Source organism: Rhynchophorus ferrugineus, unplaced genomic scaffold (assembly GCF_030347505.1).
Source record: "Rhynchophorus ferrugineus isolate W39M unplaced genomic scaffold, kcgeb_rfMv2 rfM7, whole genome shotgun sequence".
NCBI lineage: Eukaryota > Metazoa > Arthropoda > Insecta > Coleoptera > Curculionidae > Rhynchophorus > Rhynchophorus ferrugineus.
Window position 1 is genome coordinate 1287933 of NW_027472586.1, and position 18884 is coordinate 1306816.

General features: G+C 34.1%; 1 protein-coding gene across 16 annotated transcripts in view; it reads left to right on the forward strand.

The window, feature by feature from the left end:
* Pkcdelta (Protein kinase C delta) overlaps positions 1-18884 on the forward strand; it is a 77751-nt gene that overhangs the window by 11502 nt on the left and 47365 nt on the right. For 3 of the 16 annotated variants that reach the window (XM_076410431.1, XM_076410438.1, XM_076410439.1), the window contains exons 1-2: positions 2700-2836; positions 7450-11351. The exons of 3 other annotated variants lie outside the window; for them this stretch is intronic. In XM_076410431.1, the coding sequence (XP_076266546.1) occupies positions 7547-11351 (3805 nt within the window). In that variant the 5' untranslated portion in view covers positions 2700-2836; positions 7450-7546. Of the gene's footprint in view, positions 1-2684; positions 4773-4823; positions 4941-4973; positions 11352-18884 lie in introns of those variants that run through there. 10 more of the 16 variants (XM_076410444.1, XM_076410446.1, XM_076410436.1 and 7 more) reach the window with 9 other exon arrangements.

An 18884-nucleotide genomic window follows, 5' to 3' on the forward strand; every position in this document is an offset into this window, starting at 1 on the left:
AGTTTTTGAGGTGTAGAGGAAGCTGAGTCCATTAACTTCTTTCCGATAAACCATAACACGGCCCCTCTGAAGAAACGACTAGGTGGATGCATAGGGATGCATTAATAAGAACCAGAAATCATTATAAAAACATTGAATATGGCAAAAAATCGCAAACTTTCACGACTATATATCAGGAAAAAGTGTTTGTGACTCTCGGATACAAGTAAAACTTTCAAAATATATGTATTTTGGGCTGAAAGAAACGAAAATTCATGATAATATACTTTAGAATACGGGTTTTTAAGAAGATATAGGACATAAACTGAAATCCACCAATTCTTTGTAAAATCACTTTTCCTAGTATATCTCGGCAACTAAATGATACACAAGAATTATAGTATCACCGTTCGATTCTGCGTAAAATTCTCTACAATTTCATTAATTTTCGCACATCGGAACAGAAGTGACAGCGAGAAGCTTGGACTGGCGAACAGTATCATGAAGAATGAAAGAAAAAAGCGAACATCATAGGTCCGTTAGTTTGCAGGGTCACGTTGAACACCATATCTGTCGTCGAATATAAAATACAATATTGTTTCTGGGGATATTTATATTGAAATCGGCTTTCTCAGACTTTACAGTCTGAACATCCCTGGTCTATTTCATGTTCCATCCAACCATCCAACCATCTCCACCAACAATTCGATTATTCCACTAAGCAGACGGCAGGAGGAGCGGGAAAAGTCGCATTATGTCGTCGAAACTAATTGCGGCGCTTGTAATTTTCCAATTTCGACAATCCAGGCTGGAAGTAAGTGAATTATAGCGTGGTGCTCTAATGGAAAACGGCCAAGTGGGGGATGGAGGAAGTTTGCCGAGCCATTCCGACGGCCCGGTCTTATGATGGATCTTGACGGTCTCGAGATGTATAAGTTGTCGAATTTCGATTCGCCAGCTCTCCTCGAAGTGCTATTTCATGCGGTGTATTTGCCAGGATATTGTTTTATCGGGTTCCGGTCGAGATCTCTGGGGTCTTGCCGTAATTGTTCATAATTTTGCATAGATTACATCGATTTTATCTCTATCTCTGTTGTGCGTTATTCGTTCTAGTCTAAAAGTATTAAAAAAATCGGTTTCTTATATATCCAAAGGCTGGTCATTGCGTTATTGTATCATTAAACAGAAAAGGATGAAAATTTCATTTGTCCCTTTAACAGGTTAACTCAAAAGTCCACGGTCTACTATAGTAAAACACATTTTTTTGGAAAAATTATTTTTTTAATTGGACATAATTCCCTTGAAGGGTGATACACTGATTATAGCGACCCTCCAACTTTTCGATATCAGTTTTGTAGTGCAATTTGTCCTTTGCTTCAAAATACGCTTCAGTTTCGTCGATCACCTCTTCATTCGACGAAAATTTCTTCCTAGCGAGCATTCTTCTGAGATCTGAGAACAGGAAATAGTCGATCGGGCCAGATCTGGAGAATACGGTGGATGAGGAAGCGATTCGAATCCCAATTCATTGTTTTTACCATCGTTTTCACTGACTTGTGACACGGTGCATTATCCTGGTGAAGCAGCACTTTCTTTGTCTTCAAATGCGGCCGTTTTTCGGCGATTTTGTCCTTCAAACGGTCCAATAACGCTATGTAAATGGTCGCTGTTGATGGTCATTCCTTTTTCAAGGTAGTCAATGAAAATTATTACATGTGCATCCCAAAATACAGACACTATAACCTTCTCAGCCGACTGTTGCATTTTCACACGCTTTGGAGCGGGTTCATCGTGTGCAGTCCACTCGGATGACTGTCGATTGGACTTCGGAGTGAAATGATGGAGCCATGTTTCATTTATTGCCACATATCGATGCAAAAACTCGGGTTTATTACGCTTGATCATCTTCAAACACTGCTCCGAATCATTAACTCGTCGTTGTTTTTGGTCAAAAGTGAGCTCGCGCGGCACCCACTTTGCACAGGGCTTTCTTATACCCAAATATTCGTGAATGATATGTTGTACGCGTTCGTTGATATCTTTAAAGTGTCTGCTATTTCATTCAGTTTGAATTTACGGTCATTCAAAATCATTTTGTGGATTTTTTGCCTTCACCGTCTTCGGTGCTCAATTCACCACGTCTGCACTTAGCATACCAATCCTTGATTGTTGATTTTCTTGGAGCAGTGTCCGGAAACTCGGCATCAAGCCAAGTTTTTTCTTCAACTGTATTTTTTCCTTCAAAACGCAATATTTCATTAACATGCGAAATTCCTTTTTATCAATTTTTTTCACAGTAACAAAAGTTGCTTCACTCAAAATGCTATAATTCACAAACTAATAATCCTATAGCTGTCAGATTTATACACGCATCTTTTGAGGGTTAGGGCTAACTAAAAAACATATGGATTTAATTCTAGTATCGCCATCTATATGTCAGACCGGGGACTTTTCAATTGACCTGTTATACAAAAAATTAAATTACCAATAAACAAATCTAACTTAATATTACTGTTTGAGTTAAATTTTTTTGTTAAAAATATTTGATTTTCTGGCAATTCTTCGGTTTGTAAACTATTTTTACGAAGTGCTTATTGTTGTTCCCGTTATGTTAACATACCGAAAGCACCGTTCTTATTGTACAGGTGTTGGGAACGTCCCGACGCCCACCTAGTAATTACACAGTAAAAATAGTTTCGATTGGCACAGATATCCCGGCTATTTCGCTTGGTTAGAGTCAGTGTTGCGTCCTGACGCTTACCAAACCGTTATTTTGCGTGCGATTCTCTCTCGAAGTGTCGTATCCGAACGTGTGTCCGGTGTCCGGGACAAGTTATACTCGATCCGAAACCCTCTGGTTAGTTCTCTTTGGTTTCCCTACTATTATTTTATTTTTGGTGTGGATAGTGCTTGAAGGATAATGGAGTTTAAGGCGTATATCGAAGTAAATTATTCATTCGTGTTCGTGTAACGTCCAACCGTAACAAAATTTGTTTCTGTTCCTCATTAGTAGTCGTGTTTTTGATGGTCATGTTAAGAAATATCGATATGTTTTCGTTAGAGTTTGATCCAGAGGGAGTAGATCAATAAGTTGCTGTTATATATTCTTCTCGATTAAACATAACTAACACATATGTTAAAATGGTGGCTTTTTAAGTTAAATTATATCTAGTGTAGAGTCACTAGGTTACTATAATCATTAGGTATAAAAATACTTCGAATTTTCGATGACTATGGTTTGCTAATTTTTGTCAGAATTTCCGTCAATATTATATATATAATTCTAGACATATCATCAAAATTTTGTATGTTATTTATGTATATCTCCATAAATACATTATACTTATTTATTTAAAATGATTGTGAATTAGTTTTGGGGGCTAATTTTTGTGTAAAATATTTTTTTCTCAAAGTATATTTTCAGCCTTTCAATTTTTTCATTATTTAGGTTACTATAATCATTAGGTATAAAAATACTTCGAATTTTCGATGACTATGGTTTGCTAATTTTTGTCAGAACTTCCGTCAGTATTATATATATAATTCTAGACAGATCATCAAAATTTTGTTTATTAATTTTGTATATCTCCGTAAAGATATTATACTTATTTATTTAAAATGACTTTGATTTAGTTTTGAGGGCTAATTTTTTTTTAAAGTACATTTGAAATCTTTAATTTTTTTCATTATTTGTATTATATCATGTTGAAATATATTTTTATGGTGTTAGAGTTTATACATTAATGGTTATTGGTTCAATGTTTGACTTAAATGCATTAATTTTATTCGACTTTCATTTTACGACGAAAATATTTCCCAATACACTGTTCAATAGTAAAATATGAGTTAAAATGAATAATAATAAAATAATAAAATGAAAATAAGAACTCAATGTATTTAGTAACTATAAACTTAATAATCAGGGTTTGTTGACTTGTTAATAACATACATGGCAATGTGACCACCATTCCATCTATCACCCACCATCCTTTTGTGAGTAGTTATAACAAAGAACAAAAGATATGGTAAAAATTAATAAGAAATAATGTGAGATAAAAGAATAGTATAGTTGTTTTAATACTGACTATGAAAGAAAATACACAAAAATCAAGGAAAACTAAAAGGAATTCAAATAAAAATTCAGGAATGAGGGACAAATCAGAACAAGAATACCTGGAATGGAGAAATTATGTTGAAAGATGGAAAACTGAAGGAAATAGCAAACCAGTACCAGTCAATAATTCGTTATGATAGGTTTATTAACGTCTCTTGATCTAAATATCATTAAGTTTTGATTAATATGTTAGTATATTCGTAGTTATCATGACTTTTTTTATTTGAAACGCAACATAAAAGGAAAATATCAGAATTTCAGTCAAATTCCGTCCTATAATATCAGTGTCACTGACCTCTTCCTTATTCTCACTTTACTCAACAAAGATTTTTGCACCGAATAAATAAGAGACGCAGAAAACGGGATGTAGCAACAGGCGAGAACGAAAATCGAGCGAATTATCATGTTGTTTATGAGTTTTCAATAGTTGGAAATGCATTCATATTTTTTTTGGATCCGCTTGGTTGAACTATAACGTGCGTAACTATATTTAGATTATTTGAAATTCTGGGCATCTTCTGACGCAAATTTACGAAAAACAATCGATTTTCTCTGGTTTTTTTCTCGCTGGTGACTAGACCAGGCATTATTTCCAAACAGTCCTGATGCATAGGAATGTTTGGAAACAAAATTGATAGTTGGGGGCCTTGTTTTAGTTGATGTCACTCGCAATTCATTTGTTTTCTTCTTTGCTTATGGGAAGCTAAATTTAAAGCTAAAGTTCGTGTAGTTTGGTTCGCTTCAACCTTATGATATCCTACGTGTTGCCCAATAGTTGTACTGCTTCGAACTTACTATGATTTGGTAACTCTATTTTATGTTATAATGCGAAATTTCGGATAACTTCGTAAATCCATTTGAGTTCAAGATTATCGTGCAGCTCTTCATTGGTTACGTAGTAATAATAATTGATATCTAATCGAAGAATTTGTACCAATTACTCTGTATATGATTTCAAATTTACAAAGAAGCTTCATTTGAACATCATGTAATAATGATGTGGTTTGTGCTTCATTCGTTTTGATCCCAGATGTTCTTATTTTACATTAAAATTACAAAAATAATGTGTAGTCTTCAATCAATGTGGTCTTCGTCAGCAGTTTAGAGGTGATAATTAATCTATAGACTTTTTTGAAGTTGATCACAATTGTTTTAACAAATCTATGGTCTGATATGTTTATTATTACTGACAATCGCAGTATATTTCAAATATTTAATAAAATAATGTTATACCCTATTTTTCGAATCTTTTTTCTAGAAACTACCTTTTATATATGATATTTTATTAAGTACAAAAGAAAATCAAACCTTCCTTCGTCCACTGCTATTCCTTTGAAGTTGTACAATGGAAGTATATCCATGTTTTCCTTTTGAGGTTTGTTGTTTGCGCTAGTAATATCGCTGAAAAATAGTATTTTTCCAATATATAGCTTAAAAATTCGCAAAACACAATGGTAAATACTGATATTATGTTCTATATAAGATTATACGTTAGTGTATCTATATATAAACGGTCTGTATATAGTCAATTATTATTTCTTTGATGTTTACAACTCATTTTTCGACAACTCTGTCTGCGTCTTTCGTATGAGGTATGGAGGTAATCTATTTTTAACGATATATGGCCAATTAAGGAAAAAGAAACGTTTTGCTACTTTTATAATAACTTTTATAATAACACAATATCAACCTCATCAGTATATTACTGAAAATGTTATTATAAAATATCAATAATTAATAATAAAAGATAATAAAATTCTATTATCCATTGTTTTATAAATAACAACAACTGTGTCTCTAAAACAATGTATTTTGTAAACTAATAGTTGGAATTATATCAAACTTTGAGACCAAATTAATTCAATTAGTAATATGAATGTGTGGATCACATATCACGTGTACTCTGTATACAGTCCAAGGCTTTTTGCTTTTATTGTTTAGGAAGCTGACTAAGTCTAACTATATTTTTGATGTCTGTGGTTGCTGTACTCCTTTTACTTGTATGTATTACTGCAGGTTTCTTGAATTTGCCTCCGAGGCATGAGCTGCAAGATTTTGAATACCTTACCTCTCACCTGTTGTGATACTATCTGGCTACCAAAGCATTTTGTGTCTAGGGTAGTAGCTTTTGGCTCGATTTATATCAGATGACAGTTTAGACACTTATATAGTAAAAATTGTTCAATACTTCAAATATTCTAGTTATATGACCGATAAATTGTTAGTTTTACTCAACTTATCAAATAGGTATTTTAATTACAACTAATTCAAATACTGTCCGACCCTGCCTATATATTATACTAGGTGTACCGGAAAATCATTGCCGGTTTTTCTAACAGATATTTCTAGAGTATGCAATGTTATGATTTGACACATATGTCATTTTACTCTATTAGCATCAAGTTTTAGAAGCATTTGAGTTATATTGCGCGAAAGTAACATCGTCATAGATTTATACCTCTTTGAATATATCAAGTTATGCGACTGAAAATGTGCATTATTTTACTTATTTAATAAAAAGAGACAAGCTGATGAATTGAATCCTTTGCTGGTAGAAAATTACGATGAGCATGCTCTAACCTTCGAAACATGCGAGATGTGGTCTCGAAAATTCAATAGTGGTCATTTCGATGATCAAAACAAAGAACGTTCTGAGAGACCATAGGAAAAGTTTGAAGATGCGAAACTTCGAGAGTTATTGGATGAAGACCCAACTTAAACAGGGCCCGAGGACACGGCAAAGTGATTTTATAGCACGATAACGTGCAGTCTCATAAAGCAAAACCGGCCAAGGAAGCGTTGAAAGCACCCGCCGAACTCTCCAGATATTGCATCGTCTGACTATCAACTTTTCGCACCAACGGGACACACGCTTGCATAGCAGCACTTCGTCAATTTCGAAGAAGTTATAAAATGGCTCGATGAGTCGTTTTGCTTAAGAACAAACAATTTTTTTGGGATGGGACCCATAAATTGCCTGAAAGATGGGCAAGATGTATAGAATGTTATTGCCAATACCTTGAATAAATAAATTGTTCCATTTTCTTGAAAATTATATAGTTTTTTCCAAAAAAAAAGATACAGTAATGAATTTTCGATACACCTGGTAAAAGTATCTGGGTTAGAATATATTTTTAACATTATTGAATAAATGAAATTCAAAGCAAAAAGTTAAGAAACAAGAGCATTGAGATATAAATCCGAATTTAAAAAAATCTGACGAGTATTTTTATTCCTAATGATTTATCGCGACATCTCCGAAATATTAAAGACGCGCCATCCGATTTTGGCACTGTCCGCATCAAAAACACCTGCCGCATCACTTATCATCACGAATTAAGTCATCTTTCGAACAGAAAACGAATTAGACGTGTCAAGAACTAACTCTAGACGTAGGACGGTCCAGTGCTCGTTGTTTGAAATTCTCGTCTGTCCGTCCGATCCATCATCATCATGCCGTACTACTCGGAGCTCGGTATCTACACGCCGAGCAGCAGTTACACCTCCCCCCTCATCAAGGGCCCCTACTCCAACCACTCGTCCATCATAGCCTCCAACATCCTGCCCCTTCCCAAGCAGATCCATCGCAGCAATTTTCGGGGGTTCAAGCCGCATCTCACCACCATCAGCGAGGCGAACGCGACCGCACCTCTGAGACGGATCAGCTCGCCGAAAGTGATCTACCACAGTTCGCCCAAGGTGCGCGTTCAGCGACCCATAAAGATCAACACAGCGGACATCGACGTGTCCGTGAATAAATACAATAACTATGTGGAACGAGGATCGGCGGAGAAAAGATCCCCCACGTCCAGGTCCGAGCCTCCGCCGGTGCAACCGGAGAAAGAGGCCAAACCCAACACGAACATCAGACGCGATCGAGCCACCATCCGTCTTCAAACCATCCACAAGGACGCGCTGGAGAAGGAAATCGGTACGATCAAAAGTTGGAGGGATAAATTCAAACCTGAAGAACTGGTAACGGAGGCTAGGGTCAAACGGAAGTCACCAGGGGAAAAACTCAAGGAGAAATTCCTGATTAAAAGCAAGAGCAAGGAGAAAATACCGCATACAGAGACCCCCAAGCTAACCCGGAGACCTTCCGTGAAGAAAAGCGCGAGTTTTAAGGATATTTGTAACGTGATAACGTCCGATCGGGCAATAGAGGACCTAAACCCGGGTCAGCCCATTGATATACGTCGGCGGCAAAGCAGGCAGGTTTCCCACGAAGACATCATCAAGGAAATCGAGAGGACGTCGTCGAACTTAAGCCAGGAGGAGGTGGAGTTGTTGGACGCGCTAATCAAAGCCGAGAACGAGGTGGGTTTGTACGAAACCCCACCGATTATCGACGATAAACCGAAAACGAGGAAGAAGAAAGTAACCAGGAAGAAGACTGTGGAGGGACTGATTAAAAAGACTGATAAAAGCGATCTCCCATCCGCGGAGACCGATGGAGCTGTGAAGAAGTCCGTGAGCGAGGGCAACGTTTTGGACGGTGCAAGTTCGAAGCTGAGAAAGGACAGCTCGTTACAGAACATGGTGAAGGACATCTCGCAGGTCGAGATTGAGATGATCCCGGTTAAGCAGAAGCCGATAATAACCGGGTCTGTCGGCGATATCGACGAGAACGCCAAAAGCAAGTTGAAGTTGGTCGTGGAGGACTACCAAGTGCATGAAAGTCCCACGCCGCCTAAAAAAGAGAAGAAATTCCGCTTCAATGTCACCGTGGAGGAGTTTCCGGTTAAAAAGAAAATACACTTCCCCAAACAGAAATTATCCGATCAAGATTACGGGGTAATGCACTTACCACAAGCCAAACCACTAGTATTGAACAATCTCATGAAGAAGAACATCAGCAAACACACGGGAACTGTTACAGAAGAGCCGAAAATATTCAAAAGAAAAGAACCCCCAGTGGAAGAAGCCAAAATGAAGAAGAAACTCTTAAAAAGTTTGTCAGAAATACAAGTTAGAAACAAAAACGATAACTCACTACAAAAATCCGGAAGCAACGACAGTATGTGTAGCAATTTTACCGTTTTGGTGAACAAATCCAAGAGCGACGAGGGTTTTACAGCCGGGGATTCTCGCACAAGCAGTGGGAAATTGAAGATAATCTCCATCGAAAAGAATTTGACCGATAAAAACAACGCTGCAGCGTCACTGATCAAAACTACACGCAAAGACTTGAAAGAAAACACATTCTTGTCTAAAGGTGATCTGGGACAGAAGAAACCTCAACCTCTTTGGGCTCAAAGAAACAAAGCTGCGAAAACTATCAATATAACATCATCTGTGGAAGAGAAACTGAAGATATCACCTAAAAATAATTTAGAAGAAAAAGTTATTGCACCAGAAACACAGTCCCCATTTTCAGATAAATTACCAGAAGCTTTGGATGAGAACAAAATCACTTTGGAACTGAAGAAATCTGAACCTCTTCTGGCTCCAGAAAACAAAAAAGAAGAAAATGTCCATGGATCATCAAAAGAAGATGTTGTTGAAGTTGATTTGTCGAAAATAGCATCTACGGAAGTTGAAACAAAAGAGATCCAGTCTCCAACAACAAAAACAACATGTGTAGAAGATACAGTAACAGAAACACTAACACTTGACGTAGAGAAACAAGCTTCCACAGTTGAAACGAAAGGTACTGAAATAAAAGAGATTCAATCTCCTGTTTCTGACAAAACAACAGATGGAGTTTTGGACGAGAATAAGCAGAACAAGTTCCTGTCCAAAGTTGATCCACAAAAGAAAAAACCTCTTTGGGCCCAGAGAAACGAAGCAGCGAAACTGTTAAACAAAAGTAAGTCTCTGGAAGACAAAGTAAAAGAAACACCAATATTGGATGTAAATAAACAAGCTGCTGCAGTTGAAAAGAAAGATGATGAAATAAAAGAGATTCAGTCTCCTGTTTCTGACAAAACAACAGATGGAGTTTTGGACGAGAATAAGCAGAACAAATTCCTCTCCAAAGTTGATCCACAACAAAAAAAACCTCTTTGGGCCCAGAGAAACGAAGCAGCGAAAATGTTAAACAAAAGTAAGTCTCTGGAAGACAAAGTAAAAGAAACACCGATACTGGATGTAAATAAACAAGCCGCCGCAGTTGAAAAGAAAGATGATGAAATAAAAGAGATTCAGTCTCCTGTTTCTGACAAAACAACAGATGGAGTTTTGGACGAGAATAAGCAGAACAAATTCCTGTCCAAAGTCGATCTAGGACTGAATAAGAGTACTCTGGAGGACAAAATAAAGGAAACACCGAAAAAAGCTCCCGCAGTTGATTCTTTGAAAACTGAAACCAAAGAGGTTGAAACAAAGCAGATCCAATCCTTAGACTCAGATAAATTAACAGAAAAAGTAACTCCTTCCGTCAACAATTTAATCCAAAATGAAACCATCATGATAGAACCAGATGCTGGTGATAAAGTGGCAGAAGAGGCAGTTACAGCCACAGCTACCTCAAATCAAAGTACATTGAGGCAAAATAGTGGACCAGTTGAAGTAAAATCATCAACTGAAGAACTCAAACCTCCATTAGAATCGAAACAAGATGAAATCAAAGACCTAAAGAATGAGAAAAGGGAGGAATTAGTTCCACAAAAGTGTGAGATTGAAACCAAAAAGTCAAAAGAGCCAAAGCAACCTCCCGAAACTGCAGATACTCAACTAGATGACTTCTGGACCGATACAGATTCCGTACCATACGAGCCTCCAGTGCTTGGCAGGCTCACGCTGGATATAAGCGAACCAGAACCGGAATCTCTCGAGGAGGTTCAGCAAAAGATGACCTCCAAAAGGTCACTGATCCAGAAGGCGAACAAGGACGACCCTGACCTGAAAATATTCGAACCCCCCACTCCCCCACCCCAGGAGCCCGTTAAAGAGCCCTCTCCTGAACCGTCGTTTGTGCCTTTACAGTCCAACCGTTTGTCCCAGTGGATGCATCCGTGGAAGAAGCCCGAGCAGAAAGATGATGGTCAGGTGGAGCTCTTCGCGAAGCCGAAGTTCATCCGCGCTCGTCATATCCCCCGTCGTTGGCAACAGAACGTGAATAGTGAGAGTGAGGACAGTACCACCACCGATGACGAGGACAGTTCCGGAGAGGATAGCGAGGAGGACGAAGACGGCGAGGAGGAGGCCGAGGAGGAGGAAGTTGAAGACGAGGAAGACGCCGGCGGGGAGAACAAGATCGGAGCCAGCACGTCCAGCACCGATTCGGGATTCGAGTCCGGAAGAACGAAGAATAAGGGTTTGTGTTTCAGTGTTTCATTTATTAACCGCTTTCTAAACGTTTGATGATTGCTCAACAAATATTTCAACGCAATACGACTATTAATAATCCGTAAATCATATGTACTAAGAAACACAAAACGAATGAATCACCGTACATTCTCTTTCTGCCATTCCCCGTTAAAAATCTCACGTATACAAGCTAGCCAAACTTCACAGGCTGCCAAGTGATTTATTCACAGTGGTAAATTAGTGGAACGTCAGTAAATAAGTATCCGTGAAAAGGTGTCTCATCTAAAAATATTGAGTTTCAAAAGCTACTGTTTTCGTTTACTGCGTTTCTTCGCTTTCGCAGAAAACTGTATCTTTCTGATGTTTTGAGGTCGACTAATTTTGTTTTTTTCTCTAAAACACTAGCTTAACACAGATACGGGATTCTCCCACTAATAATTTAGACTAAAGAACTTTCTTATAAATCTTTCTTATGAAACTAACTATGAATCTTATTTTGAATCGTTATTGTAAAAGTGATTGTTATCCAGTAATAAAGTGGAATATACCGATGATAATATTAGCAATTTAATATAAAAATAATTTGGAATATTAGTAAATATGAAACTGCAATCAGGAATATACAAGAGAAATATACGTATTATTATATTAAGTTGCAGAAATCTTATTGATATGTACTAATAAAATGGAATATACGAATAAATTGGAATATACAGGCGATTATGAAGTTATAATCAAGAATGTTTAAAAATTGTTAAGGAGTATTTAATTATAACTACTATGAATCTTATTTTCAATTGTTATTGTAAAAGTTATTGTTATCCAGTAATAAAGTGGAATATACCGATGATAATATTAGCAATTTAATATAAAAATAATTTGGAATATTAGTAAATATGAAACTGCAATCAGGAATATACAAGAAAAATATACGTATTATTATATTAAGTTGCAGAAATCTTATTGATATGTACTAATAAAATGGAATATACGAATAAATTGGAATATACAGGCGATTATGAAGTTATAATCAAGAATGTTTAAAAATTTTTAAGGAGTATTTAATTATAACTACTATGAATCTTATTTTCAATCGTTATTGTAAAAGTTATTGTTATCCAGTAATAAAGTGGAATATACCGATGATAATATTAGCAATTTAATATAAAAATAATTTGGAATATTAGTAAATATGAAACTGCAATCAGGAATATACAAGAAAAATATACGTATTATTATATTAAGTTGCAGAAATCTTATTGATATGTACTAATAAAATGGAATATACGAATAAATTGGAATATACAGGCGATTATGAAGTTATAATCAAGAATGTTTAAAAATTGTTAAGGAGTATTTAATTATAACTACTATGAATCTTATTTTGAATCGTTATTTTAAAAGGTATTGTTATCCAGTAATAAAGTGGAATATACCGATGATAATATTAGCAATTTAATATAAAAATAATTTATAATATTAGTGAATATGAAACTGTAATCAGGAATATACAAGAAAAATATACGGAATATTATATTAAGTTGCAAAAATCTTATTGATATGTACTAATAAAATGGAATATACGAATAAATTGGAATATACAGGCGATTATGAAGTTATAATCAAGAATGTTTAAAAATTGTTAAGGAGTATTGAATTATAACTACTATGAATCTTATTTTGAATCGCTATTGTAAAAGTTATTGTTATCCAGTATTAAAGTGGAATATACCGATGATAATATTAGCAATTTAATACAAAAACAATTTGGAATATTAGTGAATATGACACTGTAATCAAGAATATACAAGAAAAATATACGGAATATTATATTAAGTTGCAAAAATCTTATTGATATGTACTAATAAAATGGAATATACGAATAAATTGGAATATATAAGCGATTTTGAATATATTCAGGAATATGTAAAGATGTTTAAGAAGTATATAATTATAATTACTTTGAATCGTTATTGTAAACCTTATTGGTATCTTCCAATAAAATGGAATATTCTGATGAAAATACCGATTTGCAAAAACATTGAAATCTACTAATGAAATGGAATATGCAAAGGTTTATATCCAAATCTTTATATTTTTGTGGTAATATTATACAGTTTTAGTTATGAATATATGTGCTAGAGCATTATAATATAGTTTTACAGTAAAATTGTGTTTGCCCAAATAATAAAAAGAATATATCAAGATTTATTGCATGATAATCAAGAATATGAGACTATAGCTTTGATATTTCGTAGCTTAGTCATGTAAATTGACTAGAGTTATTTTTATTTGACATTTGAACGACGCTGAATTAAAAACAGTTTTAATATCGACAGCTGGCCGATGTCATATCCCTGTATTTATGTTTTTTTTTCTCCAAGCGCATGAGTGTTTTGTTGTGACGATTAGCGTCGCGAATCTTGCCGCTAATTATTTATTTGTTTTCGCCATTTTTATTTTCGAAGTTGACCGCCGTCCAAGATCTAAAAAAAGCGAGCGCGCTTCGCTGATTACGCCCGGTGGCGGACAGAACTTTCTTGAAATTATCGACGATTATCCTCGCCGCACCTTTACACGTGATCTCGCTCTTGATTTACGAGAAAATCCGTTCTGTCCGTTGATATACTCCCGCTACATATGAGGCACGATTCTGTTTACTTGCGAGACGCAGGCGATCAAAAACACTTGGATGTTTTGGCATTAAATCACTCCCCAGGCTGCATTCTTTCCCAGCTGGAAGATAAATCCTATAGAAAACTGATTTATTTTATTTTCTCGTTGCTTAATTGTGTTCTCCTAATTATTTTTTTGCAACGGAGAAAACTGGAAACCTATAGTCCATTCAAAGTTAGTCTATGTACAGAATCATCTAAATTTGTGACGTCAAAACGTCGCAATGTTGCCGCATCAACTCTCAGTTCAGTGCAGTTTGGCTTTGACATACAACAAAATTCTAGTTTAAATAAAATAATGAAGCAAAAATGTTATCAAATATATATAGTTTATTTTAACATTATAGTACATCTAATGCATATATTATCGAAGGACTTAAAATTACAATTACTATTACACTACCCATGAGGTAGTGTTCTAGGTACGTTTCTTTATGTAGTGGCATCTCCTTGGAAGCCTAATCCACCTAATTAACAATTATATATCTAAGTAATGTATTTTACTTTCATTAGAGAGAATATTTATCTTTTTACGTTTAGTTCTTATTTCCTTCGATGGTGTGTTTACTTGTCAACTCTTCAATTAATCATTGAACTCTGCCTAATACATTTACCATATCTTCTCCATCTTCATCCTCTCCTCATACATTCTAACCTAGTGCTCATGTTTAATTCTGAACAATCATATCTATGCACACAAATCTTTCACACCCTGAAATACCATTTTCTACAGTTATAATCTATTCACTATGTACACACCTTTAGTTGTTTCCACTCTCACCATTCTCAGGAATGTCCAGCATTGCACAGTATTATCACATATCCTGAAAGTTTCCTTTAGTCACTATCATTTTCCGAATCACTGTCCAAGTCAATCACTAAACTGTTAATTTCAAATCTGCCTAAAACATGTTCACGATCCACCATTTATCAACTACTTCCTCTATATGTCTTATCGAGTTCATCCAAATCGAAGGTGTTAGGTCGACAATGCTTCCTTCCACAAATACAAAGAGTTCTTGATGGAATATCTTTCTCGACAAGAATCTATATTTTGACTTTAATCATTTGTTCTACATCCCAATTTTTCCTTGGTTCTTTTGTCTGTACCATTCTGAAAGGTGAAATAAATCAACACTACAAACAGATGCCTAGTCACTAAGTACTAGTACCGGAATTTGGGCTTGTATTATTTTTTATTCATTTGAAAAGAATTGTAAAACTTCTCGGACGAAAAGGTTAATGTCATCATTGCCATCTCAAACTGTCAAAAGACCTTCATACAGCTTAGAAATTAACGAATCAAGTATTTCTATATAAAGATATACGATGGAAAAGATCCAGGAGGGAAAATGGTGAATATTGAATGAAAAGGTCATTTCGTACTGTTTCAACATCGCGGATTTATTTCTTGCTATGCACAAAAAGTAGAGTTTTCTGTAGCGTATTGTGACTGGCGACGAAAGGTGGATCTAGTACAACAATTCGAAGTGAAAAAAGTCACGGGTTAGGTCAAGAGAGCCATCAACATCGACATTAAACCAGATTATCAATGTCCATAAAGTCTTGCTGCTCATATGCAGTGTATTATGAGCTCGTAAACGGAGTGAAGCTGTTACTGCAAGTCTCTACTGAAGTCATTTCAACAAAGTCAATGAAGTATTGTTGCGAAAATACCAACAATAGCAAATAATAGCCGCAGGCATCCTTTTGTCTGAAAATACTGTGCCACATGTTCCAAAAGTTGTAAAAGATACATTGTTGTAGCTCGAATTGGAAGTCCTACAGTTCTATAGTTCCCAGCATACTCACCAGACATAGTGCCTTCTGATTATCACTTACTCACATCGATACTGCATGGTTTGACTGGAAATTTTGTTTAATTACATATCCTAAGTCCTTGGTACAGTATAGTAATATTTACTGCACAAAAATATTACAAAAAATGTCTTCTGCCACCTGTTAAATGACAGTTAACTCATCAGGAATCTCTATTACTTAAAAAAATCATACGACATATAATGGCTAAATAATAAATCGCTTTGAATCATACATCAAACATTACGAGTTAAACTAAATAAATAAAATCTGTTTTAATAATACATTTTATTACAGTTCAGTGATTTTCTGAAAATATGTTTATATAAAGCTCCATACTAAAAATCCTATAGCTATAATTCGATAGTAAAGAGAAATATACATGTCCAGTTATTAATATTTGATGTCTGATGTATTGAAAATGTTTTATCCAATTATCTTAATACATTTTATTCTTTGTTTAAAAATAGCAGAACTGAAATTCTATTTTAAAAATATAAACACTGATTTTTGATGATATTTTACGTCGAGCTATAGAGAGAGTAAGTGAAAAATTACATTTACTTGTTTTAAAAATATTATTAATGGTGTTGGCAGTGCATGCTCGATTATATATAGTTCTGGTAATGATCGTTATATCTGCATAAACTTTTGGAATTCTACTGCTTACGTCCATAGAGTGTTAATTTAAATTAGGAATTCGCGATTTTAAACTGTAAGGACTGCGAATTAATTTTAGAACATATTCGTACAAATTTTACATAATCTCTGAAAATATCAAAATCAGTTAGTGTTTTCTGACGACATTTTCAATCAACACTCATTTTTAGAAAATAAATTTGTTGTTTTATAACTTCAAAACTAATTGCTAATATACTAATATAAAAAATTATACCACCATTCGACACAACATAAAATTCTTTATAATCTGTGTAAAATTTCACGACTATTTAGGAACTAAGGAAAAAGTGCTAAAAATTTTCACATCTCGTATAAAGATAAAACCCTTAAAACATATGTTTTTCGGGGTAAAAGAAACGAAAATCGATATTAAATTTCATTAGAATGTATGGTTTTTGAGATATGTGACATAAACCTAAATTCACTTATTTTTCGAAAATACATTTTTCATTATATATCTTAAAAACTAATGGCTTTATGAAAATTATTATAAGACCACTCGATTCAGCGTAAAATTCTCTATAATCCTTGTGATATTCATTAACCTGCGATTATTTGAAGGGAAATGACAGAACAAAAACTGAAAATGGCCAAAAATCGCAAAATTTCACGACTATATACATGGAAAAAGTGCTAAAAATTTTCACTCCTTGTATTAAGATAAAACTCTCAAAACATATGTATTTCGGGGTAAAAGAAACGAAAATCGATATTAAATTTCATTAGAATGTATGGTTTTTAAGATAAGTGACATAAACCTAAATTCACTTATTTTTCGAAAATACATTTTTCATTATATGTCTTAAAAACTAAAGGTTTTATGAAAATTATTATAAGACCACTCGATTCAGCGTAAAATTCTCTATAATCCTTGTGATATTCATTAACCTGCGATTATTTGAAGGGAAATGACAGAACAAAAACTGAAAATGGCCAAAAATCGCAAAATTTCACGACTATATACATGGAAAAAGTGCTAAAAATTTTCACTTCTTGTATTAAGATAAAACTCACAAAACATATGTATTTCGGAGTAAAAGAAACGAAAATCGATATTAAATTTCATTAGAATGTATGGTTTTTAAGATATGTGACATAAACCGAAATTCACTTATTTTTCGAAAATACATTTTTCATTATATATCTTAAAAACTAATGGCTTTATGAAAATTATTATAAGACCATTCTATTCAGCGTAAAATTCTCTATAATCCTTGTGATATTCATTAACCTGCGATTATTTGAAGGGAAATGACAGAACAAAAACTGAAAATGGCCAAAAATCGCAAAATTTCACGACTATATACATGGAAAAAGTGCTAAAAATTTTCACTTCTTGTATTAAGATAAAACTCTCAAAACATATGTATTTCGGGGTAAAGGAAACGAAAATCGATATTAAATTTCATTAGAATGTATGGTTTTTAAGATAAGTGACATAAACCTAAAATCACTTATTTTTCGAAAATACATTTTTCATTATATATCTTAAAAACTCAAGGTTTTATGAAAATTATTATAAGACCACTCGATTCAGCGTAAAATTCTCTATAATCCTTGTAATATTCATTAACCTGCGATTATTTGAACGGAAATGACAGAACAAAAACTGAAAATGGCCAAAAATCGCAAAATTTCACGACTATATACATGGAAAAAGTGCTAAAAATTTTCACTTCTTGTATTAAGATAAAACTCACAAAACATATGTATTTCGGAGTAAAAGAAACGAAAATCGATATTAAATTTCATTAGAATGTATGGTTTTTAAGATATGTGACATAAACCGAAATTCACTTATTTTTCGAAAATACATTTTTCATTATATATCTTAAAAACTAATGGCTTTATGAAAATTATTATAAGACCATTCTATTCAGCGTAAAATTCTCTATAATCCTTGTGATATTCATTAACCTGCGATTATTTGAAGGGAAATGACAGAACAAAAACTGAAAATGGCCAAAAATCGCAAAATTTCACGACTATATACATGGAAAAAGTGCTAAAAATTTTCACTTCTTGTATTAAGATAAAACTCACAAAACATATGTATTTCGGAGTAAAAGAAACGAAAATCGATATTAAATTTCATTAGAATGTATGGTTTTTAAGATATGTGACATAAACCTAAATTCACTTATTTTTCGAAAATACATTTTTTATTATATATCTTAAAATCTAAAAGTTTTATGAAAATTATTATAAGACCATTCGATTCAGCGTAAAATTCTCTATAATCCTTGTGATATTCTTTAACCTGCGATTATTTGAACGGAAATGACAGAACAAAAACTGAAAATGGCCAAAAAGTGCTAAAAATTTTCACTTCTTGTATTAAGATAAAACTCTCAAAATATATGTAT